The sequence below is a fragment of the Columba livia genome, chromosome 25 (genome assembly GCF_036013475.1).
Source record: "Columba livia isolate bColLiv1 breed racing homer chromosome 25, bColLiv1.pat.W.v2, whole genome shotgun sequence".
Classification (NCBI taxonomy): Eukaryota; Metazoa; Chordata; class Aves; order Columbiformes; family Columbidae; genus Columba; species Columba livia.
The window spans coordinates 3,698,537-3,724,407 of NC_088626.1; the positions used below are offsets into that span (position 1 = coordinate 3,698,537).

A 25,871-nucleotide genomic window follows, 5' to 3' on the forward strand; every position below is an offset into this window, starting at 1 on the left:
TTCATGTTTCCAGATATCTAAAGGGGGAGTGTCAGGAGGATGGAGCCAGGCTCTTCTCGGTGACAACCAGTGATAGGACAAGGGGTAATGGGTTCAAACTGGAACACAAGAGGCTCCACTTAAATATGAGAAGAAACTTCCTCCTGGTGAGGGTGCCAGAGCCTGGCCCAGGCTGCCCAGGGGGTTGTGGAGTCTCCTTCTGTGCAGACATTCCAACCCGCCTGGACACCTTCCTGTGTAACCTCATCTGGGTGTTCCTGCTCCATGGGGGGATTGCACTGGATGAGCTTGCCAGGTCCCTTCTAGTCCCTGACATTCTGGGATTCTGTGTGACCCTGGCATCTCCCGTGTCCCCGCCCACACACTCCGCTCCAAACTCCACCCTCCGCGCTTTGGCCCCGCCTCGCTCCACCCCTCAGAATCCACTCTCCGCGGTTTCCCGCCCCCCAGCCGGCCGCGCATGCGCAGAGGGGGCGTGTCCGGCGCAGGCGCGGCCGGCGGCGCTAGGGCCATGTCGCAGCGCGGGGGGGGGGGATCGCGACCATCGCGACCGCGATCGCGACCGGGAGCTGCAGTGGTCGGCGCGCAGGATGGGCACGTCCCTGCTCCTGCAGCTGTCGGCCCACGAGCGGGAGCTGGACCTGGTGTGCCTGGACCACAGCTACGCCAAGCCCTGGAGCGCTCACCCCGACGCCAGCGCCGCCCGGCCCGCCCGCCTGCTGTTCCTGACCCCGCGGCGGCAGCAGCCCGGGCCCGCCCTGTGAGCGGGGAGGGGTCCTGTGGGGCTGGGGGTCCTGTGGGGCTGGGGGCGTCCTGTGGGGCTGGGGAGCAGGGAGGGGGTCTGTGAGCCTGTGGGGGGATTTACATGGGGCTGGGAAGGGGCCTGTGGAACAGGGCGGGTTCTGTGGGCCTGTTGGGGGGAGGGTTGTGGGGACTGGGGGTTCCTGTGGGCCTGGGGAGCAGGGAGGGGGCCTGTGGGTCTGTGGGGGTTATTAACATGGAGCTGGGAAGGGGCTTGTGGGGCCTGTGGAGCAGGGGAGGATCCTATGGGGGGTTGTGGGGATGGGGGAGGTCCTGCGGGCCTGGGGAGCAGGGAGGGGGCCTATGGGTCTGTGGGGGGATTTACATGGGGCTGGGAAGGGGCTTATGGGGCCTGTGGAACAAAGGGATGTCATGTGGGGTCTGTTGGGGGCTTTATGTGGGGCTGGGAAGGAGCCTGTGGAACAGGGGATCCATCCTCCCTGTGGGGCTTATGTGGGGCTGGGGGGTCTTGAGGAGTCTGTAGAGCAGTGGGGATGTGTCTTGTGGGGCTGTAGGGCCTGTTAGGGGCTTTCTGTGGGGCTGGGAAGGGGCCTGTGGGGGTTATGTGGGGCAGGGGTGGTTTTGAGGGGCCTGTGGAGCAGTGGGGGTTCTTGTGGGGCCTGTTGGAGGATTTATGTGGGGCTGAAGGGGGTCTTGATGGGTGGGGAGGGGGGATCCTATGGGGCTGATGGGCCTATGGGGGGTTATGTGGAGCTGTGGAGTGTCCTGGGGGGCCTGTGGAATGGGGTGGGGGGGATTCTGTGGGGCTGAGCGGCCTCTGAGGGGAGAGTGTGGGGCAGGAGGAGGTCCTGTGGGTCTGGGGGGTTACATAGGGTTGGGACGGGTCCTGAGGGGCCTGCGGAACAGGACAGGGGGTCCTATGGGGGGGTTATGTGCCACCTGGGAGGGGTTCTGAGTGGTCTGTGGGGTAGATGGGGGGGTCCTGTGGGGCTGATGTGGGGGCTGCGCTCAGGTTCACAGCTCAGGGGCTTGTTCTTGGTCCAAGAGCGGGAATAACAAAACCCTTGGTCGTGACGCTCGGCCGACTTTTAATTTTAACGCCCAGCAGAGCCCGTGCTGCGCGATTCCCTAACCCACCATTCCCCCGACAGCGAAGCCGATGTCCCCATCGACGTGGAGACGGTGACGCCCACGCCCGTGCCGCTGTACGACAACCAGAAGGCGCGCAGCGTGATGAACGAGTGCGAGCGGCACGTGATGTTCGCCCGCACGGACGCCGACGCTCCCCCGCCGCCTGATGACTGGGAGGAACACGTCAACAGGTAGCGTGGGGAGGCCAGAGATGAGAAATTTGGGCACTAGAAAGCCATCATCGCGTGTTGTGGGTTTATTTTTACCGTGGCTCGATACACAGCGACGTTCCTGAACTGAATAATGTTCAGAACAAATGGATTTTCATGTCCAAATTCCTCGTTGGGTGTGATGGTAGAGGCTGGACGGGCTGTTGAATCTTTCCTGCGCTCTTTGTGTGCAGCGCTCTTTGTTCAGAGGAGGTTGGGACAGCAAGTTGGTAAATTACACGCACATCCTCAGTTCAGCCAATATCCAACCTCAAAAACCAGAAATGAGGACCTGCGTAAATTAAAACCCCTCCTTGAAACTGTAGTCAAGCGAGTTCATAATCTCGAGGTTATAAAGAATGGAGTTTTTTTTTCTGGACAGTTCAAGAAATGTGGGGATAACCTGTGCTAAGCCAATGGTTATTTTGGCCTTGTTTATTTCTTCTGTTGTTACTCTTGCCTTTCTGATGCTTGGAAATTCACCAACACACCCTGATGACACTTACAACCTGGTGTTTTTTATTGAACTGTCCTCTAACTTAATTCCTCAGTAGCCAAACTTGTTTTGTCTGTAGCCATAAGTTGATTTTTGAGGCTGTGGTCGCTACGGCCGCCCTGGGAACGGGCAGCGACTCGCAGGACCTGGATGTGTCTGTGACAGCGACTGACGTTTCCTCTTGGCTTTTCCCACCAGGACGGGCTGGACGATGGCGCAGAACAAGCTGTTTAATAAGATTCACAAGGCGCTGCAGTCTGACCGCCTGGCTCGTTTGGCTAACGAAGGGGTAAGCTCTTTCACTCCCTGTTTCACTTCCCAGCAGAGTTGCTGCCTGTGTGGTTTTTATCAGCCCTTCCTAGCAAAGCCTGGTTCAGTCAAGATGAAAGTCCTGGCTTCTAGGTTTGTGTGGCCTTAAGAAAAAGGAAACTCTGTGCTTCTTTCATGCAAGATTTTGTCCTCCCTGTGAGGATTTTGGTCTTTGGGCTGCCCAATCTGATAGTTCCCTGTGGCTTGGGATGCCTGTGACACACTTGATTACTCCCATAATCATATTTATTTTTAATTTCCTGCTTTTTAGGCTTGCAACGAGCCCGTCCTGAGGAGGATAGCGGTGGACAAATGTGCTCGGAGGGTCCGCCAAGCTCTGGCGAGCGTCAACTGGGACACCAAACTGATCCAGTGGCTTCACACGACGTTGGTGGAAACCCTCAGTTTGCCGGTACTGGCTGCTTACCTGGATGCTCTGCAAACGCTGAAAGGAAAGGTGATAAAAGCAGCGAATTAATTTGCTATCACTTAAGATGTTCTCCTGTTATTAAGCTCGTTAAAGGGAGCTGACGGAGTTTTTCTTTGGAGTGGCTGTGTGTGTTTTCTCAGCCCGTTTTGGCCTCTGTTTCCAGATCCCCACGCTGATCGACAGGATGCTGCTCTCCTCTACGGCCAAGACGGGGGCGGCGGGCGCCGAGGCTCTGTCGCTGCTGCTGAAGAGGCCGTGGGACCCAGCAGTGGGGGTCCTGTCCCATAATAAACCAGTAAGTACCTCTTGTAGGGAGCCAGGAGCTGGTCTCGCATCAGTTTTATTCTTCCCATCCTGCCGTCATCTTCTTTCCGTCTCTGTCTTGCTTCCTGGGCTCTTTCTGTGTTGTTTTAGACTTGCTCAGTGAGGGGGGTTCCTTCTCTTGGACACATTTTTCCCCATGAATTATTCTGGGGTTGCTTTGACTGAGGAAAATGTGATCAATAATGAGTAGGATCCCTCCTGCTTTGAGCAGCGAGGTTTTGGGCAGGGAAGTTACTGTCCTTTTACATGTCTTTTTATTGAACTTTGTAGAGCAAATTGCCCGGTTCCCCCCTCATCCTGATCGCTTCCTCCGGACCCTCCAACTCCATGTTCCCCACGTCTCGACGGCACCGATTCTGGCAGTCGCAGCTTTCCTGCTTGGGAAAGGTTCGTACGGTTGGATTTGAAAGGAGGGAAGAGCTGCTGAGCTTGTTTTCATAAGCTGTTGGTGTATGAAGACACTTGATTCTGCAGAAAGCAGGGGCTGGCATCTGCCACCTGCAGTGTTTAGCATTTAAGATGCTGCACAGGGGATGAAGTTGCCCAAATCTGATGCATTTGGGATCTCTTGTTGACAAAAGCATCAGTTTTCAGCAGTTTAGATTGTATTGTTGCTGTTATTAAGGATTAAGTCTTCTCATAGGAAGGTATTGGGGGAGAGAGAGGTCACCTTATCCTCTGCCTGGCTATGGAACTGCTCGTACAGTCCTAATGTGTTAGATACGCTGCGTGAGGTTGTTTCTGTGGGGAATTCTCTATTTCCTCTTGGTTTTAGTAGCTAGGAGTAAATCCCAGGGGAAAGAAGGCAATGGGAAGCACAAGTTCATGCGAAAACTGCGTTCCAGTTCGTACTCATCGTTGTCAGGACCTGTTGTCCTCACTGACGGGTTCTTTATCGATCTCTCATTTCAAATGGCAGGTGATTCCCATCGCCACCCACCTGCTGAACAACGGCAGCGGGGTGGGGGTGTTGCAGTGTCTGGAACACATGATTGGGGCGGTGAGGAGCAAAGTGGCTGAGGTAAGAAAGACCCATGAGCGTATCAGGGAGCCTGTGCTGCTTCCTTCAAACCACTCACCTGTGCTACCCCAGTGCGTCGTCCCTCTGTCTGTCCCTATTCTCCATCTGTGTGTTTTTTGGTTTCTCTCCTGTAGATTCACAGCCACTTCTCACACAAGCCGATCATCCTGATCGGGTGGAACACGGGTGCCTTGGTGGCCTGTCACGTAAGTCAGTTTTGAGTGTATATATCATGTATTGCTTTTGTGATCCAAGCATTCTGCCCGCTTTCTCTTGATTGTTTCAGCACTTGGTGTAGAATCAGAGAATCGTTTTGGTTGGAAAAGCCTTTTAAGATTGAATCCACCCATTTCCCCACCCTGGCACTGCCCCATGTCCTGAGAACCTCATATTGATGTCTGTCCAGCCCTCCAGGGATGGTGACTCCACCACTGCCCTGGGCAGCCTGTTCCAATGCCCAACAGCCCTTTGGGGAAGAAATTATCCCAAATTTCCAACCTCAGCCTCCCCTGGTGCAACTTGAGGCTGTTTTCTCTTCCTATTCTGGTTCCCTTAGCTGCTCCCATCACACTTGTGCTCCAGCCCCTTCCCCAGCTCCATTCCCTTCTCTGACCTCGCTCCAGCACCTCAAGGGCTTTCTTGTCCTGAGGGCCTGAATGATTGAAGTCACACCCCATATTTCTGTGCCTGTCAGAGCAGCTTTTGCACCCTCAATGCACTTGGATGCTGATTGTTGCTTTCCCGCCCAGGTTTCGGTGCTGGAGTACGTCACCGCAGTTGTGTGCCTTGGATTCCCCCTGCTCACCGTCGATGGCCCCCGAGGGGTAAGGACCAAAGGGACACGGAACCATTTAAAGAACTGTGCTTCTTAAAAACCCTCCCTAGATTTTTAAATCAAATTTGGCTTGGAAATCCAGTGATAATTGGAAGATTTTTTTGAGGTTTTTATTTGGAGCATGTGTGCCTGGCAGACAGGGCAGTTGGATTCTTGCTGCCACATCCTACATTTGCTCCTCTCTGCTCTAACACATTTTTGCAGCTTGTTCCTGGTGTCACCTATTCACCGTATCACTTGGCACCAGAGGCGACAACTTGGGTTGATGTAGATGAAGCCCAAATTGCTCCTTTATGAGTGTGACTGCGTTGGGAATGATTAGAGTTGTGCTAATTAAGTGGGTAATTCCGAGTGTGGTGGAAATGGGTGTAAAAGGCATTTGCTGGAGCTCAGTGCGGCGCTCGAGCGGAGTTTTCTCCAGGATGTAAATTCCATGCAGGGCTCACCCCAGGAAGCTTCACTGTCAGTGTTTCCTCAGCCATAGTCTGGGTTTGTGCAGCGAAAGCTTGGAAGGAGGAAAAAGCTGTGAAATAGGGTTTTTGAGGCGGGGGGGGCGGCTGTCTCGGTTCTTAATGAGTAACAGCATGATGTACTCGAGCAGCTTTTTCAGTCTTTCTCATGAGATGTTTAAATGAACCGCACAGTTTATATTTCTGTCCTTTCCGGATGCAGTTGTCACGTACTGGGCTTGCACACAAAGTATTTTCTGCCCCTGTGGCACATGCTTTGCCTTTTTGGAAATACTAATCTAATTAAAACAGATGTTTGGCTCTAAAGATTCTACATCCTTGATAAGTCCTTCCAAATTACAGTTCCTTGTGCTTTTTCAGGATGTTGACGACCCCCTCCTGGAGATGAAGACCCCCGTTCTCTTTGTGATCGGTCAGAATTCCCTCCAGTGCAACATCGAAGCCATGGAAGATTTCCGGGAGAAAATCCGAGCGGATAACAGCATGGTGGTGGTGGGAGGAGCAGACGACAACCTCAGGTAACGGGCTGCGAGATCGACACTTGCTTCCCAGAAACACTGGGCAAGATCTGAACGTGTCACTTGCAAAATAAACCCCAAATTTGATACTGAAACTGGACGGGAACTGCATAAAAACGCTCCAAGGTCAACTTTGTCACTCAAAACGGAGTATGTTGGATAGAGGGTTGATTTTTTGGTGATAAATCTGCATCGTTTCTCCCAGTGTGGTGCGACATTAGAGCAAGTATTTGCTTCTTCGTGCCCCTCCTGGCTCTGGAATCATAGATTATTGAAAGCCGTGCACAGAATTGGGGTGAGGAAGGCTGGAAGAACCTTGCAGGAAGCAAGAAGCTCTTAAGGTTTCACTAAATTTTGGAGCTTTTTCTCCTGCTATACGTTTGGTAACCGCAGAAATCGTTTTACAGAATGAGCTTGTGAGTGGAAAGGCGGAAAACCAACTGCACGTTGGCTTACGTCTGGTTTTGTTTTTCTTTTTTAATAGGATAAGCAAAGCCAAAAAGAAGACGGAAGGCCTGACCCAGAGTATGGTGGACAGGTGCATCCAGGTAACCGCAGAAATCTTCCTTTTATACCTCAGACCTATTAAAAAAGTCTTCTGAGACATCTTGGTGGCAGGAATGGTTGGATTGAAGGTGATCGATCTCATGAGGGGGATTTTCAAGTCTCCTTTTGGGAGGAGAGACGTGAGCTTCTTGGTAGTGCACCATGAATAAAGAGTGTTTTCTGACTTGTCCAGTGCATCTACCTGGGGATGCAAGTGGTACTTTTGGGAACATTGGAAAAACCATTGTGTTTCTCTCCTGTTTGTCAGAAATCAGTGGATTATGAGCTTTAATGGATCAGCAAGATCTCTCTGTAACATTTTGGAGTTTCTTTTTGCAGTGTATTAAACGTAGAGAGCCTTACTATTTGCCCCTTTGGGAATATGTCTTTTTTCTCATTTCAAGCTGTGAAGATGAGTTGTTTAGACACCTCCACACCACTTAATTACCTATTTGTTTCACTCTTCCTAGGATGAAATAGCTGATTTCTTGACCGGAGTCCTCACCCGAGCAGAGAGCCACTCGGGCTCCGATCCCCGTGACCTGGATGCTGAGAAGAAGAAGAAGCCGCGCGACTCGACCCGGAGGGATCTGTCGTTCGACTTGCCCGAAAGAACCAGCAGACCCACCTCGCCGGCAGCTAAAGTGCCCGCTTCACCCTCAGGATCTGAGGTGGGGGAATAATTTGGGTTGGGGAAGGGTGAGGGTGTGTGAAAAGATGCTTTTGTAATGCTGAGATGTGTAGTGAGAAATGTGGTTAGTGTTGGAAGAAGGTGAGAGGGTAGTGAGGGACTAACGGCTTGTGGGGAAGCAAACAAACTTTCAGAAATAGATGGACAGAAATGGAGAACAAGTCTGGGGAGCAGCTGAGGGACCTGGGGGGTTCAGCTGGAGAACAGGAGCTGAGGGGAGACCTTCTGATCTCTGAATTGCCTGAAAGGAGCTTGGAGCCAGGGGGGTCGGGCTCTGCTCCCCAGGAACAAGCGCCAGGAGCAGAGGAAACGGCCTCAAGTTGCGCCAGGGGAGGTTGAGGTTGGATGTGGGGAACAATTTCTTCCCCAAAGGGCTGTGGGGCATTGGAACAGGCTGCCCAGGGCAGTGCTGGAGTCACCATCCCTGGAGGGTTGGACAGACGGACATGAGGTTCTCAGGACATGGGGCAGTGCCAGAGCTGGGGAACGGTTGGACTCGATGATCTTAAGGGTCTTTTCCAACCAAACCGATTCTGTGATTCTATGTATGCTTTATTGCCTGTCTGCTGCTGCACTCAGGGTTCCACCTGCCTCTTGGGGTAAGAGCTGTTCCCTCTCTTTGAGCAGGACTTATCCAGCGTCTCCAGCAGCCCCACGTCGAGCCCCAAGACGAAAATGGCTGCGGTGTCCTCCGGCCAGAAGCCCGGCCCCGTGGGCACCACGCAGCTGCTCAAGCGGCAGGTGCAGAGGGCGGACACAGTCCTGACACACAAACAGGCACAAGGTAACGCCCTGGACCTTTCCCACCCTCTTCCCTCTCAGCAGCCGTTTTTTTTGGTCCTTATCTGTTTAGGTGTTTGTCTTCTGAGTCCTGTCTTGAATTCCAAGCTCCCTGTGGCAGCTTTTTCTACAGCTCCGTTCCCTGTCTTGTCATCCCAAGGCAGCAGCTTGTGGACAGTTGAAATTAGGTTGAAAATAGGGGTTTTTTTGCAGCTTTCTGGTCAAAGTGGGATGTGTTTTCACTTGCTCTGGCAGAACAAATCACCACAGAGCCGTCCTCTGATTCTTTTTCAAGTGTGAACCCCTTGACTTATGTCTCCTGTCCTTGAAGGCTGCTTGGGAGGGAGACTAAGGATGATTTGGACTATTGAATCGGGACTAAAACAGTGGGATTTGGGTAATTACCAAGTCATCTTCTATCAAACACCAGTGGAAAACGTGCTCTGAATAAGAAAGCAGCCGGAATTGTGTTTTATGGGGTTTGGTTTTTTTTGTCCTGTTGGGTGCTGATTACAAACCTTACAGCGCAGCCTCAGTCTGATTGTGAATGCAGGTAATGGTTTTATTGGTGATGATCCCCCTGGCATATACCCAGGTGATAGTTCTCAATGTTTTCTTTTCTCCAGACAGACCCAAACGGGCTCATTGTTGTCTTGTGTACCAGTGTCACCCTCCTAAGTCCTGCTTTAAGTCCACAGTAGGCTCCAGAAGGAAGCTGAAGTTTGCATCTCCCTTGATTTCTCAAACCATGGACTAAAATCTATTCCTGTGTTGTTGTAGCTGAGGGAGGAGGTTTCTAGAAGGCAGGAGGAGGGTCTGTGGCGTGGGGAGTGTCGTGGCCGCCGTGTTTTTGTCCGGACCGCAGCTCCATCGTGGCTTCTGGCCAGATTTGTGGCCGTCGCCGTTCAGGGCCGTGCTGGCTGATGTCTCAAAGCTTTTTGGTGCGTGTGCTCGGTCAAACTGTGGCCGTGCCTCTCGCAGCCAAACCCAGATCTTTTCCCGATGCCTGTGGGGATGGAGAGGGCTCGTGCTGTCCGGGAAATCCGGGGTGATGCCTGTTGTAGTGTCACACGTGCCATGGAGAGGACATCGCTGTGTCTCCGTGTGCCCCGTGGCTGGATGAGTTGTGTCCGGAGCTCCCTGCTCCGTGGTCTTTGTCCGTGGGTCGCGGTGACGTCCCTGGAGCCCCCTGTCCCCAGAGCCAGGCTGTGATACTGTAATTCTCTCTGATTCATTTCAGCTCAGTTTGCTGCTTTTCTGAAACAAAACATGCTGGTGAGGAAAGCTCTTCCTCCTGGCACCTCTTCATGTCTCTTTGGTGAGTATCTCCTCACTTCTCACTGTCTCTCTCTCCATCTCCCTCCTTCTCTCTGTCTCTGCCTCCTTTCACCGTCTTCCTCTTCCCTTGCATTGGTTTGGGGATGTGGCCCAATGTGTCCCCTGGTCCCCCTGCCTTTTTTTTTTTGCTTTCTCATTGCTGTATTTGAAGCTAAAACTTGCGAGCCGAGAGCATTAACTTTTCCTGAGCTCTTCCCTTGCCCCGGTGGGTAAATAACTGCGCTTCGAGCTGCGTTGTCTGGCAGCAGGTTTGCTCTGAGAGACTAAAACTTTGCGGACAATGCGGTGACTTTTTGTGATGGAGAGTTTAACCCTTTCCTGCGCGGGGGCTGAGAAGGGGATGCGTGTGTTGCTTGAGTGTCCCAGATACATGGAGCATCCAAGGAGCTGTTGGTTGGAGCAGAAACAAGGGGCTGCCATGCAACTTGGGGCAGATGGAGACACGTGGAGCAGCGCATTTTGGCCGGAGAGAGTTGGGGAAGAGCAGAGAGGTCAAGGAGAGTTGGGACAGATGGTGACACGGTGGGACAGGGATGATGTCTGGGCCAGTAGACACGCGGGGTGAGCAGTTCTTAGTCTTCTGGTCTCTCGCGGCTCAGTGTGCGGCGCTCTGAGGTTTAGGGATCGAGGGGCGAGATCCACAGTGGATCTAACGACGCGTTTTGGCGTCTCAAGTGGCGGTGACTGCGTGGAGCTGCGACCAGGGGAGGAAGAGAGGTTGAAATCCCAGGCTGTGGTGTTGTCACGTGAGCTGTCGGTGTCACTTCTCCACTCGGGTGACCCCAGGGTGCTGAGAGCACTGATGTGGGTGAAAACTCCCCCTGTTCAGCACACGAATGCCGGTGCTTTTAAGTCAATGAGGTGAGCGCTGGATGCAGAGAAGTTGCTGTTATTTTGCCATGTTCTGCCTCCTAAGATATGTTCTTCCTGCTTGCCCTGAACACACACGAGATATTGTCCAAAAATGCACGTACACAACCGTAGTGACAAACTCCTGAGGCACGTATTGGCCTGAGCTGGTTGGTTTAAAGGTTTATTTCATTCTTGAGCCTCATTTCAAGGTTTATTTATTTCTCGAGCCTTGTTTTGTGCCTTCCCCTGTGCGCTGGGGTCACACACGGAGCCCTGTGCCCATCCCGAGTCCTCCCACCTGGGAGGAGAAACCAGAGGGAGATGTGGAGAGGCTGCCACCACCCCGGGCTGCCTTTCCATACAATCCAAAGCTAATTAAGACCTCATTACCGCATTGGCCATCTGAGCAGCGAGGTAGGAAGCTGGGGGGTGTGTTTTGGGGAGCGTTTGCTGTTTTTTTTGGGAGCAATTGCTGTTTTTTTGGGAGCGGGGTGCTCCTCCCCAACACGCCGCCCTTGCCCCCAGGGGATCTGCGGTGGGGACACGGGGGGACGTTGGGTCACCGCTCGTCGATGCTTTGAGGGGCACCTAATGCCGCTGCCTATGCATGTGCCATTTCGCTGTCCTGCTTGGCTGGTGACACTTTTTTTGGGGGGGTGGCTTTGGTGCCCACAGTCTGTGCACGCCTGGTAAGGTCCCTCTGGACGGTGACTCAGACCGCGCATGTTTGCAGGTGGGTGGGAGCATGGGAGCGTTGCACGAGTGTCACAAATTAATACGCTTGAGCCATGGGACGGTGAGATTGTCACTTTTCTTGGGGACCAGAGCAGCCCTGGAACGCCTCATGACATTTAGGAATTTCGCTGCAGTTTTGTCTTGTACCTGCAGCTCAGAGAGCATATAAATACATATATATACACACAAATACATCTTTATATTGATTTTATATAACATCTTGGCCTCTAGGCTGTTGAATACATGGTGTAGATGCCCTGGAGCATCTGCAAAGCGGGAGTTATCTGCCTCAGAAGCTCTTGTTGGTTCTGTAGCTTTGGGCAAAAGGCTTTTCCCCTTGTTGCAGGTGGTGGCGGGAGGCAGATCTGCACCCTCGTTTCAACCCAGTCCCCCAGCGTTTCAAACTGGGGCTGGATAACCCTATACCGGTGTTGGGGAGGAGCAGAGAACGGCTGCGGCAGCTCCTGACTGTGTCTTGTTCCTGGGCCGCTTGTCATGGCTCCTCTGTGCTTTTTCAGCTTGCCCCAGCAGCCTTGTGCTTTAAGCAGGACCAAACAGATGTGGCGGGTCAAGGACACGGCAGCAAAATGAGCTGTTGGCGGAGAAGAGGAATCTCAGCTCGTGGTTTTTCTCCCCTAGAACCCAGCAGCGTGGGGCGTGCGGGGGCTTGGCTTTGCTGCAGCAGCTTCTGTGCTCTCGGCTGCTTCATTCGGCGCCTCTAAAACCTCTGCGCTCCCGTGTAGCGCACGGAGAGCCGCTGTGATGTGCCAAACAACAGCCGTGCAAACACCTTTACCGGTGCGTTGGAGGAGCAGGTGAGCCGAGCTTTAATCCCACATCGGCTGCGAGTCTGCACCCTCAGCTGGAAATTAGGAATACCGGAGGGGTATGATGCCAGGATTGATTGTTGAGATGAGAAGTGGAGATGTGGTATCACTGTAAACATCTGTTTTTCTTCGCTCAGTGTGTGAGTAGCTTAAGCTCAGTGTGTGAGTAGTTTAAGCTCAGTCCTGACTTTAAGACGGCAGCGTAGGGCACGTGGATGGCAAAAAGGAGGAGCGTGGGTCCCTGGTGCATGGGCAAGGCTGGCATGGAGGGAGCTGTGAGCTGTGCATGGGCATGTGTGTCCCCTCCGCACCTCGGAGCAGCACCAACCCCGAGGGACCCGGGGTTTTCAAAAGAGCTCCTTCTGTGTCCCCTAGTTCCAGTCTCCTCAGAGCACTCGGACGGGGCTGAGAAAGATGAGGTGCGTGCGCAGCTGAAGAGGCAGCAGACCCCCAGCCCGACCCAGTGCACCAAACCCTCCAAACGAGCCAAAATCAAGGTGACCATTGTCTCTCACGGAGACGCCGCGGGCGTGGGGACCGGAGCAGCCCTCACCACCCAGGCCGAAAGTGAGTTGCGATTGCGTAGCCGCTTTTTAACCCGTAACAAAACCGGGGTGGTGGCTGAGCCCAGACCCACTCTGGGGCATGGGGAGGGAGCTGTGATTTTTATTATTTTTATTAAACAATTTTTGGAGGAGTTCGCTGCAGAAAGCAGACGGAGGCTCAAGGTGCGACTTGGGCTGACAACACGTCGGAGCCTGGCAGGAGCCTCTGTTTTCCGCAGCGGTTGGGATCGCGCACTCTGAGCAACACACCGCGAGGCCAGTTTTGACTGTTCCGCCTTCCGCCGAGGTGCCGGGATCCAGTGTGCACCTCCAGTTCTACTGCACAAAGCTCTCACCTGGAACATGCTCCTGCTTTGGGGACAACAATGAAGTTCTGGAAGACTTTGGTCTGTTCAGACGTCGTGAATCGGCTGAGCGCCACGCTTTGATTTTACCCTTCAGGGCTGAAACCTCACACAATACACACTTAATACACCTATAAATAAACTCCAGCTCCTCTCCCACCTCTGCGGATGGGAAAATGAGTGTTGCGGATGTTCCTGTGGCCCAAAAAGAGGTGACTTGCGCTGTCTGCATCCCCTTGAGCCTCTGCAAGGAGGCCAGAAGCTTTGGCTGCTGTCACCCTTGTACCTGAAGGATGTTGCGTTGTCACCACCGCTAGCATTTACAAGAGCAGAGCCCTAGAAATGTAAAAGCAGTGGCTCGTCATTAGTGTTTGCTCCATGCAGTGCAGGACTGAAAGGTCAGCGTCTCCATTCTGGCTGGAAATCTGAGGTTTTCAAAGCTCAGAAATAACTATTCTCCTTTGGAAGCATCTCTCGGTTAATTTAACAGTTATTTTAAACTGCAAAAATTAACTAATAAATACACTTTTTTTAAGGTTTATCTTCTGGCAGCTTTGACATTCTCTAGTTTCCAAAATGTTTTTATTTTTAATTTTGCAAACTTTACTTCTTTTCACAGAAAGGAAATGAATTGCAGAAGCAAACACGAACCAATCCAAGAACTCCCTCGTACCGGGTGTGAGCAGGAGGAACGCACGAGACAAACCCACTTGTATCCCAAAACGCCGCAATAAACCAATATTTTCGCTCCTCGCATCCATGTGTATTTTGTAAAATGTCTCTAGAAAATGCTGATAAAATTGATCCGTAGTGACCAGCCGGATCTAAAATGTAATAATTGCTTGAGGCGACTGATCTGTGATGGACCAGAAGGGGATTAGTGGAGAGAAATGTGCGTTTGTTGACAAGGGCCTGCGATTTCACTGCTTACAGGTTGATTTTTAAGCCGATTCCTTCAATCCTGTGTGTCCTAACCCTTCCACAATGGCACCTTTCTGGTTTTTATTCTCAATTCTGCCCTGTGTTTTTATGGCCGCAGCGGGATTTTCCTTCCGAAGATGCTTTACGAGCAGCGTGATGGTGGTACAAGAGAGGGGGAATGCTACAGGAGGAGAAACAGTGAGATGTCTTCTTTCTTTTGCAGTTGTCGCTGGAAAGCCGGTCCCCATGGCCGTGAGCCAGTCCGTATCGGGTGCGAAGGAGCTGTCGGGGCTGCTCGCCACCCCCAAGTGAGTGCGATTTTGCTTGGTTTATAAAATTTTAGAGTTTTTTGACAGGCTGCACCACAACAGGGTGATTTCCACCTGTGCAGCTTTCTGGTATCTTGCTCATGACTGTAATTTTCTGAAGCACAGGAGACTTTTAGGCTCCTGAAAATGATTTGCCGACCAGCAGGTGAGTCTGAGAATGGCTGAAATGGGCACAAGTAAAAGGTGTTGTGGCTGTCGGGCTGTATTTCTAGATGGTTTCCCGAATTTCAGTTGGTTTATCTCTGTCTTTTGATGAGTGTGGTGTCTTTGCTAGAAATTCAGTGTTGCGTTTAATCCTTCCCTTCTTTCCTTTGAACAGTCAAGCATTTTTTTGTCTAAAAATAGGGCAAAGAAGCCTCCATATTTCATAAAGTTGGGTTTTCTGTTGGAGAATGAATCTGGTGTAGACATCTCACATCACTGTTTTCCCTTTTAATTCAAACTAAGCTTTGGAGAAGCAAACTCTGATCTGGAAGGGGAGAGGAAGAAGAGCTGTTCTCAAATAGAAGTGAGGTTTTAAATGGGGAATGTGTCACTGAAAGGTGGATTGCTACCTACGTAGGTGCGCACAACTAACAAGATCACTTCCAATTGGGATATAATGTGGATTTTGCTATAGAAGCCGGTCGTGGTTTAACCCCGGCTGGCAGCTGAGCCTCACACAGCCACTCATTCACTCACCCCTGTTGAGATGGGGGGAGAGGATTGCAACAGTGAGAAAACTTGTGGGTTGAGGTAAGGAGAGATTAGTAGGTAAAGCAAAAGCCACACACAAGCAAAGCAAAAAAGGAATTAATTCCATCCTTTGCGTCGCAGGTGGGTGTTCAGCCATAGCCAGGAAAACAGTGACTTGGGAAGAGAAACACCATCACTCCAAATATCCCCACACTTGCTTTTTTTCCCCCAAAATACCGAACGTGACATCATATGGTCTGGAATATCCTTTTACCCGGTTTGGCCCAGTGTCCTGGCTGTACCCCCTCCCTGAAAACTCCTTGACTTGGTACAAACATCACCTAGCAACAATCAAAACATCAGCCTATTATCAACACAATTCTCATTCCAAACCCAAAACATCAGCTAGTAGGAAGAAAATTAACTCTGTCCCAGCCGAAAACTGGATGGTGCTCCCTGTTCTACCCGCTGCGGTGGGAATGGGGGAACATCTTGCTTTGGATTTTCGTATCTCATCCTGTCTTCCATCATCCCGTCTTCCAGGATTGCAATCGACAGCCTGTTATCAAAACCACCTCGCCTTGCCCTGTGCGGTTTATCGCTAACTGGAGTCTCCCGTTTGCTTTTTCAGGCTGAGTTCGGCCGTAGAAACCTCCTCCTCGAGTCCCGCTCCGTCTGCCGCTGTCCCCAGCAGCACGACGCCCGGCGCGTTCCATGCCCTGCAGAGCAGGCTGGTGGCCAGCGGCACCCACTGTGTGCAGGCCCAGCCGGCCAGCGCCCTCCAAGGTACCCCCGCCGCTCTCCACGGCCCTCTTGTGCACATAAAAGCTCCAAAATCACTTGGTTGATCCTTTTTCTTGCATTCTCTGCTCTGGGTTTGGCCCAGGCAGCGTTTGCTGTCGCAAAGATCCGGTGGGATGCGGTCAAATGAGGTTGAAGGTGCAGTAGGTGATCTGTTAATGATGTCGTTTCGATATAATGATGCCTTGAGACAGCAGCACCGACCTCTCGCCTCCTGGGTTTCACCGCGAACCCTGTTTGTGGCTGCAGCAGTGAAATGTTGTACCGTGTGTGCAGAGGAGCCGGGAGGATCCCCAGGCTGCAGGGAGGCTGTTCTTTGAAAAAGCCCAGTTTTACAAACACCCCCACCAGTGGAATTTCATACTGGTGATTTCTCCAAGCCTGATTTCTTTCCTTTTTCTAGGAGCAGCATCTGCCAGCAGCCTCCTACAAGGGCTGAGCTTCAGCCTGCAGGACATCGGGACCAAGTCCTCGGCCCTTCCCGCTGGCGCGGCTGCGGCCGGGTCGCCCGTGCAGGTAACGCGGAGGAGACGGGGGATGTCAGGTGTGAAATGCAGCTGAAATGATGCAGCTAAAGGGGCTGAAGGTTCTCGTGGGTGGGCTGAGGTCTGGGAAACAGGGCTGTGGGAAGCTGGTTCCAGGTGGCCACCTAGAAAATGGGAGTTGGAGAATGGACTGGGAGCATCAGCGATCTTTCTCCTCCTTGTTCTGTGTTCTCCCAGGCAACACTTCCCATCCCTTTGGTTTGAGGCGCCTTCATTCAGAACCGGTGGCTTTGTTAGAGTCACAGTTTCTCCTAGTCATGCTTTCAAGTTGAAATGAATATGTGCAGACTGGAAGCGACAAATTTGCTTCCCTTTAGGCCTGTTTGTGGCCACCAGAATGAAGTGTGGAAGCTCTGATTTCTAAAAACCTCTATTTTCTGTGGGAGGAATAGGCTGTGCCATCCCGGCATCCCCTTTCCCTTCAGTTACTTAGTGCTTCTGCTTCTCCTTCCAGACCTCAGCTGTGAAGACACCCACGCCCATCCAGACCCTGAGCGCCATCACCACGGGCACTGGCACGATTGTCCGCACCATCCCGGTTGCCACCTCTTTGTCTCTGGGAGCCTCGGCCAGCGGGAAGCCCACGGCCATTCACCAGCTGCTGACGAACGGGGGACTGGCCAAGCTGGCCAGCAGTCTGCCCGGCCTGGCCCAGATCTCCAACCAGGCGGCAGGTGAGGGACAAGGGGGACAGGAATGTGATCCAGGTGCCTGGAGCACCCCATCACCCCAAAAACAGTGTTTCCAAAGCTTGTAGAATCATTTTGGTTGGAAAAGACACTCAAGATCATCAAGTCCACCCATAACCCACCCCCAGCACTGCCCCGTGTCCTGAGAACCTCATGTCCGTCTGTCCAGCCCTCCAGGGATGGTGACTCCAGCACTGCCCTGGGCAGCCTGTTCCAATGCCCCACAGCCCTTTGGGGAAGAAATTGTTCCCCACATTCAACCTCAACCTCCCCTGGCGCAACTTGAGGCCGTTTCCTCTGCTCCTGGCGCTTGTTCCTGGGGAGCAGAGCCCGACCCCCCTGGCTCCAAGCTCCTTTCAGGCAGTTCAGAGATCAGAAGGTCTCCCCTCAGCTCCTGTTCTCCAGCTGAACCCCCAGGTCCCTCAGCCGCTCCCATCACACTTGTGCTCCAGCCCCTCACCAGCTCCATTCCCTTCTCTCAACTCACTCCAGCACCTCAAGATCTTTCTTGGCGTGAGGAGCCCAAAACTGCGCCCAGGATTCGAGGCTTTTCCTCCCCAGGTCCCAGCACAGGGACGGTCGCTGCCCTGGGCCTGCTGGCCACACAGTGCTGGCACGAGCCAAGATGCTGGTGGCCTCTTGGCCACCTGGGCACACGCTGGCTCATGTTCAGCCGCTGTCACCAACACCCCCAGGTCCTTTCCCACTGAGCAGCTTTCCAGCTGCTCTTCCCAATCCTTTGCCGTTTGAGCTGTAGCTATGGGCAGCCGATGTCTGAGCACCCTCCTTTAACAGGAAGAGGCTTCTGGTGCAGCTCCCGGTTGGTGAGTGCGACCTCCGCAGCCCTCGTGTCTCAGGGATGTCTCGCTCTTGTGTTTTCTAGGCTTGAAGGCCCCGACGACCATCACTGTGACGCTGCGTGGGCAGCCCAGCCGTGTCACCACGCTGAGCCAGGCGGCCATGGGGACCATCCAGCCCCAGCCGGAGGAACAGCCGATGCAGACGCAGGCACCGCAGGTAATTTTTGGCATCATCTCTACAGAAAAAGTGTCCACTGCTGCTCCTCTGAGCTTTTTCCAACTATTGCGGATATAGCTGTCGTAGGAAAAGCGTTCTTGGTCACGTCTTGGGTGTGATGAGCTTTGTTGCTTTGTGCTGGTTAAGAGGACCCGGGTCATCTTTGTGTCTGTTGGTGTCAGGGTGAATTGTGCTCGATCTCACACCAGTACCGCACCGAGGGAACCTCGGGCTCAGCTTGGAAAGCTGATACCAGCATGGGAGTTGTTCCTGAAGCTCCGGCATTTCTGGACAGTAACAGGATTTGGTGGGAGGAGTGTCTGCCTCTGCTCTTTCTCACTGCCATGCTGTTCAAACCAATTTTACGAAGGGCTGAGCGTGTGCTCTGAGCTTATATCTGTTCGATACAGGTCTCCTTTTGGAGGTGGATCACTGACAGTAGGAAAAACTCTTATATTTGGACTCTCAACACGTGCCAGGTGCTGTCTCGCGGATCCTGGCTGCCTTCCTGCGTTAGTCTTGGTGCCGTTGGGTTGAAGGGATGAGATCCAAGTGGAAAAGGATTTATTTTGTTGTGACCGTAGTGTGTTTGGGTACCGTAACATCGACCTCTCAGCCCCGCGTCCTGGACGTAGGGGTGAATTTACTGCAGGTGTATCCTTGGGCTCTGTCCTAAACCACTGTTGATTTTGAGCTGGATTAATAAACATGAGGGTGGAAAGGTTGGCTGGTCAGCAGTGGCTGCAATGTGTCATCAGCAAGGGTGACCCAAGCTCAGGTGGCTTCCCTGTGGTCCCAGCTCTGAGCTGTATGACACTCACATCTCTCCTGTAGATGTTTTCCTGGATGTAGGTGCCTGTGCTCGTCTTCCTAGGGATGAAGGAGGCAGGAAAAAAGCAGCTGGTTGCTTGAGCATGTGCTGAGCGGTACAACTGTCCAACAGGTGCTGGCTGCAGCGATTTGAGGCATTTTCAGGGAGAAAACAGTTCAAAGAACAAGTCAACAGGCTCCCAGAATTACAAACGCTGCAGCTTGGGCAGGTGGATGAGCGTGGAGCATCCAGTGGGGATCAAACTCCAGTTCCCAATGGGGATTAACAAACTGGCGCTGAGGGTGCCAAGATCACTCCAGATTGGCAGGGTTTGTGTTTTCTTTTCCTCTTGCACCTAATTTTCCTACTTTCGATAGCGCTACCACAGGCCCCGGCCAGGCGAGCTGGCTCAGGAGAGGCAGAGAAATCTCTCCATAGCAGATGAAGCTCTGGGGTTTAGTTCCTGTTGCTGGGCTGGCTCAAGTTTTGAGCAGCATTGTGGAGATAGGAAACACACTTCTACCCCTTGCTGCTCTCTGCAGAGGCTGTTTGATGTTGTGTGAAGCCCTGAGGTATATTTAGGGATACATTCTCCTAAAGGTGAGGCCTTTGGATGGTTAAGTTGGTTAAGGATGAACAGCAGGATCGCTAAATCCTTAATTTACGCCTTAGAGCTTCCGCTGTTGCCGATAGTTTCCACACAGAGCCCTGGTTTTAGCTCAGATTTGGGAGCACCCGCGTCCTTCCTCCTGTGACTTATCTGTGTTTCTTTCAGTCGCTTGAGTCTACAACAGAGCCCGTAAGCATTGGCAGAGCCGAGCTTAAGGCCGGCTTAGGTAGAGCTTAAAAACACAGTGCAGATCCCACCTATGCAGTGGGTGAGTAGCTTTGTAACGCTGAAATTCTTGGAGTCAGTTTTTGTGCTCTTCAAAAGCTGTTTAATAAACCAGCAGAACTCACGTGCTTCCCTTTGCGTCCCTCGTTACCTCCAAAGGACCCTAAACCTCCAGCAGAACAATAATTCCGCAGTGTAATGAAACTTTTTGCAGCTCCACGCTGGAATTAATGAATCTGTGTATTATTTTTAAGGCGGTGGAGCTGCGACTTTGACCTGTAATGCTGAGCTTGTGTCTTCAAGGTCGGGCTTAATTGTGTGGCCGGCTTCGAGAGTCGCTTCAAAAGCAAACCGAAAGCTGTGTTTTTACAGGAAACGGAGTGAGCCGCGTGTTTTTGTAACTAATTATAGCCCTCGACGTCAGCTCGTGTGTACCTCGGATTACGTAATCTAACCTTCCTGTAAACGAGCAAAATTACAAAAGGCTTTGGGGATAACGCTCTTAGGGCTTAAACTTGCGTGTTTTCAGCAGCAGCCGGAACTGCTGTTGGTTGGGTTCCCTTTGAAATTCCGGCTGATGGTTCTGCTGGGCCTGTAGGGAAGCGTGAAGCCCACGCAGCGGCTGTGTACTGTGATTTTTGGATGTAATTTATTTGTTGTTTAAACTCCGGGGGTTGCAGTGATGCCTGTAGCAGATGCACTTTGAGTGGGTAACTCTTTTCCTCCCCCCGCCGGCATTAAACAGGAGGTGGAAAACTTGAGGAATCTCCCTGGGGACTTTGCAAATGCTTTCTGTGAATAGCGGAGCAAGAAGCAGCAAGAGTGTTTGAGTGGCTTTAAAGTCAAAATACGAGCAAGTTTCCGCTTCTCTTTTCAATAAACTGCTCCACGGTGGTTTGAAAGTTGCTTTGGGTGAGGATCCATCTCCGACTCCAGCCCAGAGCCAGCAAGCCACCAGTAAACACCTTTATTTTCCTAAAGCTTAACCCTTTACACTCCCAGAGGGCTTAAATATTAATTATAGTTAACGGAGCAACATCAAATTGCTGCGCAAGGTGGGGAAAAGCAAGTAGAGGAGCTCAGACTTAAGGAAAGGGAGTAAACTGGCTCAGAAGTCGGACCGAAGAGGTGGGTGTCTGGCTTATAGCTGGAAAAGTTGCTTTGGGGCATGAATTACGTCACTCAGGCTGTCGTGAGGCTGTCGTGGTTTAACCTCAGCCCCACGCAGCCAGTCGCTCACTCCCCCAAAATGGGAAGGGGAGAGAATTGCAAAAGTGACAGTATTTATGGGTCAAGATAAAGGCAATTTAGTAAGTGAAGTATTGATTAACTGCTTCCCATTGCAGGGAGGTGTTCAGTCATTCCAGGAAAACATATATATATATATACATATATACATAACATATATATGGAGCATGACATCATGTGGTCTGGAATAATATCCCTTTGGTCACTTGGGGTCAGCTGCGTCTCCTCCCAGCTCCTTGTGCACCTGGCACAGCTGAGAAGTCCTCACCTGCCTTAGCAACACCCAAAACATCGCTGTATTATCAACATTATTCTCATTCCAAGTCAAAAACACGGCACCACAGCGGCTACAGCGAGGAAAACTAACTCTGTCCCAGTTGAAACCAGGACCAAGCGCTCCTGGGCGAGCGCGGTGACCTCTCCGCAATTTCACGTACCTGGACAGAGCGCAGGCAAGTGAAGCTGCCCCAGATTCATTAGAAGAAGCCCTGAAATGGGTGAATTTCCAGGTATTTTGGTGCTGCTGTCCTGGTGTGGTTTAACCCGGCGGGCAGCTCAGCAACATGCCATACCCTTCGCTTCCCATGGGGATGCGGGGGAGAATTGGGGAAAGAAAGGGGTAAACTTCACGGGTTATGACACAGAGAGTTTAATAGAATAGGAAGGGAAAATAATAATACTAAAAATAATAACAAAAATAAAGAATATATATAAAAGCAGTGATGCACAGTGCAATTAATCACCTGTTGACCGATACCCAGCCAGTTCCTGAGCAGTTGGGTGTTCACCAACCAGTTCCCCCAGTTTTTATATTCAATGAAATACCCCTTGGGCCAGTTAATCACAGAATTATTTTGGTGGAAGAGACATTTAAAATCACTCAGTCCTCCTCGTGCACCCCCAGCTGGAAAGTCCTCAACTTGGTACAAACATCGCTCGGCAACAACCAAACCATCAGCCTATTATCAACATGTTTCTCATTCCAAATCCCATTTTCAGCACTAAACCAGCTACCAGGGAGAAAATTAACCCCATCCCAACCCAAACGAGGACACTCTGCCTTATGGTACAAATCCCAGCTCCCCAGTTATCCCAGTGTTGGACACTGGTGCCGTGTAACCAGCTGGTTCTGATTAGAGGGGCTTGTACGTCTTGGTTAAGCACAAGGGCAGCTCGTCTGCTGTGGAGGACGGGGTGTCCCAGTTTACACTGCGCTTTCACTGGTGCTACTGGTACTATTGTCTCGCTCTTGCAAGCAGGTTTGCACGATGCACAAATCACCCTTGAGCTCCGGGCTGTCGTTTCATTATTGTTGCGGAGAAAACGAGCGGAACGGACTTTCCCGACAGCCGCAGATGGGGACGGTGCCATCCCCGTCCCTCCACAAAAAAGCCGACGAGTCGTGCCGCTCTCAACACCTTCGCGCTTTAAAATACAGATCTCTGCGGATTTTCTCCCTGTGTTTTTGGTACTGACCGCTCAGCGAGGTTTGGAGCAGCAGAGAGAGGCGCTGTGATTTTTTTCTCGAGGCGAGCGCCAGCGCGGCTCCGTTTCCAGCAGCTCTCCGTTACTTTAACCCTTCCAGGCTCCGGATGGTGCGGTTGGGAACCTGCCGGCCCCGGCTCCGATGGATCTCGGCAAAGCCCATGCCGGCGCAGAGACGGCTCCCGCCGACCCCCCGGCGCGTCCGACCGCCGCAGCACCCTTAGGTGAGGCGCACGGCGGTGGCGGGCGTGGGGACCGGAGCTGCCGGTGACATCCGCGCGGTCACTCCGGGGAACGGCTGCCTCAATCCTGCTTATTTTTAAGCCCGTCTTTATTTTTGATCCCCTGTGGTTTCTTTGCGCGAGGAGTTTTGGCTCCGCGCAGCTGATGTGTTAAACTCAAGCCCAAACCCAGGATTATCTGCACTTCATATTTAGTGTCCCCTCATGTTCTCCAAGCACGCTGCCCGCTTTTATTTTCTTTACCCCGGGGAGCACAAACCCATCCAATTACAGCTAAACAAATATTGCAGAGACTACCCAGCCAGTTTTATTTAAAAACATAAAGCAGTGATGTGCTCCATTGCATCCCCAAAGGCTCCAGTACCCAACAGCCCGCTGCCCGCCGAGCCGGTGTTTTTATTGCTCTCAATCCATCCAATTTCCAGGCAAGCACCGGGGTGCGCAGGGAGCCGGCCCTTGGCCACATCGGGGGGATGAAGGTCAGTGGGGCTGTCCCGGTTTCCCAAAAATCAAACAAAGCAGCTCCGCAGCATCTGTGTCTTCTCACACCGTCAGATTTCCTTGCAGGCACTAAACCCAGCCAACCCGTCTTTGCAGACCCTCGAAATCTGCGTTTCCCCCCCCAGGACTCGCCCGGGAGGCGCACAAGCACTGGTTGAAGTCGTCCGCTGTGTGTTTGTTCTCGTTCCTTCTGTTATTTGTTATAGGAGGTTCGGTTCGGCTTTGCATCCCATGGGGGTTTGCGCCGGAGCAGCAGGATGAGCTGGGGGGTCAGCAGAAATAATTTTCCAGCATTTTGTTTTTGTGGAGTGGTCGTTACGGTGTATTAACAGCATCACGGCGTCTCCGCGCCGCTGCCCTTCCATCCTCCCCGATCCGCGGGATGGGGTCGGTGGTTGGACGCTCGGTCGTCAGCTTGTGGCTGTTCATGTCGGAAAGGTCCGCGCTGCGCTGGTGGCATTGGTGGCGCGATGTCACCCCGATGAGCGCTTCGATGTCACCTTGGATGTCCCTGTGTCGCGAGACGCGGTGCGTCCCAGGGATGGAGCAGGTCGCAGCGTTGGGCGACCTGGGCTGCTCCCGCTTGGGGTGTCTCTGGCCAGGGTTGTTTGAACCACCTGCGTGTTTCCAGGCTTTGTCCCATCCTGTGAGCGCATCTAAACCCAGCGGTGAGATCTCAGTGAATTCCCTCTCCCTTTTGGTGCTCTCTGGGCTGTGGCTGCTGCAGACTGACTTGTATGGGGTAACCACTACGATACAACCTTAGAGCTCTTCATTTCACAAAACCTCGAGTTTTTTAGTACAATGAGGGGCTGAGCATCCCCAGCGCTGCTGGTGGGATGGAGCTGAAGATGCTGGAGCTGAGCAGGAGCTTGAGCTGGGCCCAGAGAGCAACGTGAGCTCGGTGCGGTTGGGGCAGGTTGGATGGGGTGAGATAAAGAATCTGGGGAAGGGGCTGGAGCACAAGTGTGATGGAGCGGCTGAGGGACCTGGGGGTTCAGCTGGAGAACAGGAGCTGAGGGGAGACCTTCTGATCTCTGAACTGCCTGAAAGGAGCTTGGAGCCAGGGGGGTCGGGCTCTGCTCCCCAGGAACAAGCGCCAGGAGCAGAGGAAACGGCCTCAAGTTGCGCCAGGGGAGGTTGAGGTTGGATGTGGGAACAATTTCTTCCCCAAAGGGCTGTGGGGCATTGGAACAGGCTGCCCAGGGCAGTGCTGGAGTCACCATCCCTGGAGGGCTGGACAGACGGACATGAGGTTCTCAGGACATGGGGCAGTGCCGGGGGTCGGTTATGGGTGCACTCAATGGTCTTTCCCAACCAAAATGATCCTGTGATTCTGTAAGATGGAGCACGCTTGGCTCAGGCAGATCCATCACATCTTGTCCCACCAGGAGGGGACTTTTTGTGGTCCCAGCCCCGGAATGAAGGGCAGGGGGATCTGAGCGGTGCTGACACTGCCCGAGTTTGGCTGTTGTGTTTTCCTTACCCAGGACGGGACAGGGTTTGTTTTGGGGTCCTGCTCCGCAGGGTCAGTGCAATGGGACAGCTGCTACCCTGGGGTGGCCACGTGTCCCCGTGTCACCAACCACACTGTCCCCTTCCCCGCAGTGACCGCCAGCAGTCCCATGAAGACGCTCTACGTCATGTCGGACGCCAAGCTGTCTGCGCTCACCAAGTCTGCGATGGGCGAGGTCCCGCTCAAACTGCCGGCCATCCAGCCTTCCTCCTCCTCCTCCTCCTGCTCTCCCACCGGCGCCGTCACCTTCGCCAGCGCCGCCAGCAGCCTGCTCCACTCCAAGGTGGGACCTGTCCTTCAAACCGCTTCCAAAACCGTCATCCTGACCTCTGCGTTGGCCGCGGTGAAGGGCGACAGGCCCCTCGGACACGTTGGGGACAAGCTCAGCCTGAGCAAGAGCGTCCCGGCCCTCGGCCACGCTCTGGGGACGGCGGAGCCGCTGGGGAGGGTCCCGCCCGCAGGGGACGAGGGGAGCGTTGGCCACGGCAGGGAAGCTCTGGCCAGCAGACACTTGCTGCCGCAGGCGGTGCTGCCGGGGGGAGCCGGCACCGCGCTCATAGCGCTGGGCGGCTCCTCTGTCATCGCCGCGGCGGGAACCGCGCTCGGCCAGAAGCCGTAGGGACCCCCCGGGACCCCCTCTGCTGCCACTGGGCGCTTTGGGGAGACAGAGCTCGGCTGTGGGGTGGGAGAGGAGCAGCCCCGTGTGGGGCTGGAGCGAACCAGGGCGTGTTTTTCTGGTTTTGTTGCTGTTTAATAAAACTTTGTCATTCTTTACCAACTTTCATTGCACGCATCCCTTCCAAAGCAGTTGCAGCGCAGCTGTTGTCACGGGATGTTTTCCCAAGGAACAACCACCAGGAGCAGAGGAAACGGCCTCAAGTTGCGCCAGGGGAGGTTGAGGTTGGAAATTTGGGATAATTTCTTCCCCAAAGGGCTGTGGGGCATTGGAACAGGCTGCCCAGGGCAGTGCTGGAGTCACCATCCCTGGAGGGCTGGACAGACGGACATGAGGTTCTCAGGACATGGGGCAGTGCCGGGGTGGGTTATGGTTTGACTCAATGAGCTAGTGGGG

The 25,871-nt window shown here is 53.0% G+C and overlaps 1 protein-coding gene across 6 annotated transcripts; it reads left to right on the forward strand.

The window, feature by feature from the left end:
• The first annotated feature begins 453 nt into the window (after nt 1-453).
• On the forward strand, nt 454-25,577 carry KANSL3 (KAT8 regulatory NSL complex subunit 3). 6 transcript variants are annotated; one of them, XM_065041084.1, is made up of 22 exons: nt 460-760; nt 1,914-2,084; nt 2,797-2,887; nt 3,179-3,364; nt 3,501-3,632; nt 3,932-4,048; nt 4,581-4,682; nt 4,817-4,888; nt 5,432-5,506; nt 6,348-6,505; nt 6,990-7,053; nt 7,522-7,722; nt 8,370-8,526; nt 9,763-9,840; nt 12,650-12,841; nt 14,329-14,413; nt 15,741-15,895; nt 16,314-16,426; nt 16,910-17,129; nt 18,028-18,161; nt 22,641-22,764; nt 24,892-25,577. In XM_065041084.1, the coding sequence occupies exons 1-22, from the start codon at nt 591-593 to the stop codon at nt 25,416-25,418; spliced, it is 3,324 nt and encodes a 1,107-aa protein (XP_064897156.1). In that variant the 5' UTR covers nt 460-590; the 3' UTR covers nt 25,419-25,577. The 6 variants fall into 6 exon arrangements, with proteins under 6 accessions (XP_064897159.1, XP_064897156.1, XP_064897157.1 ...); XM_065041087.1 differs by lacking the exon at nt 9,763-9,840 and having other exon boundaries at nt 454-760; XM_065041085.1 differs by lacking the exon at nt 12,650-12,841.
• Nucleotides 25,578-25,871: the final 294 nt, after the last annotated feature.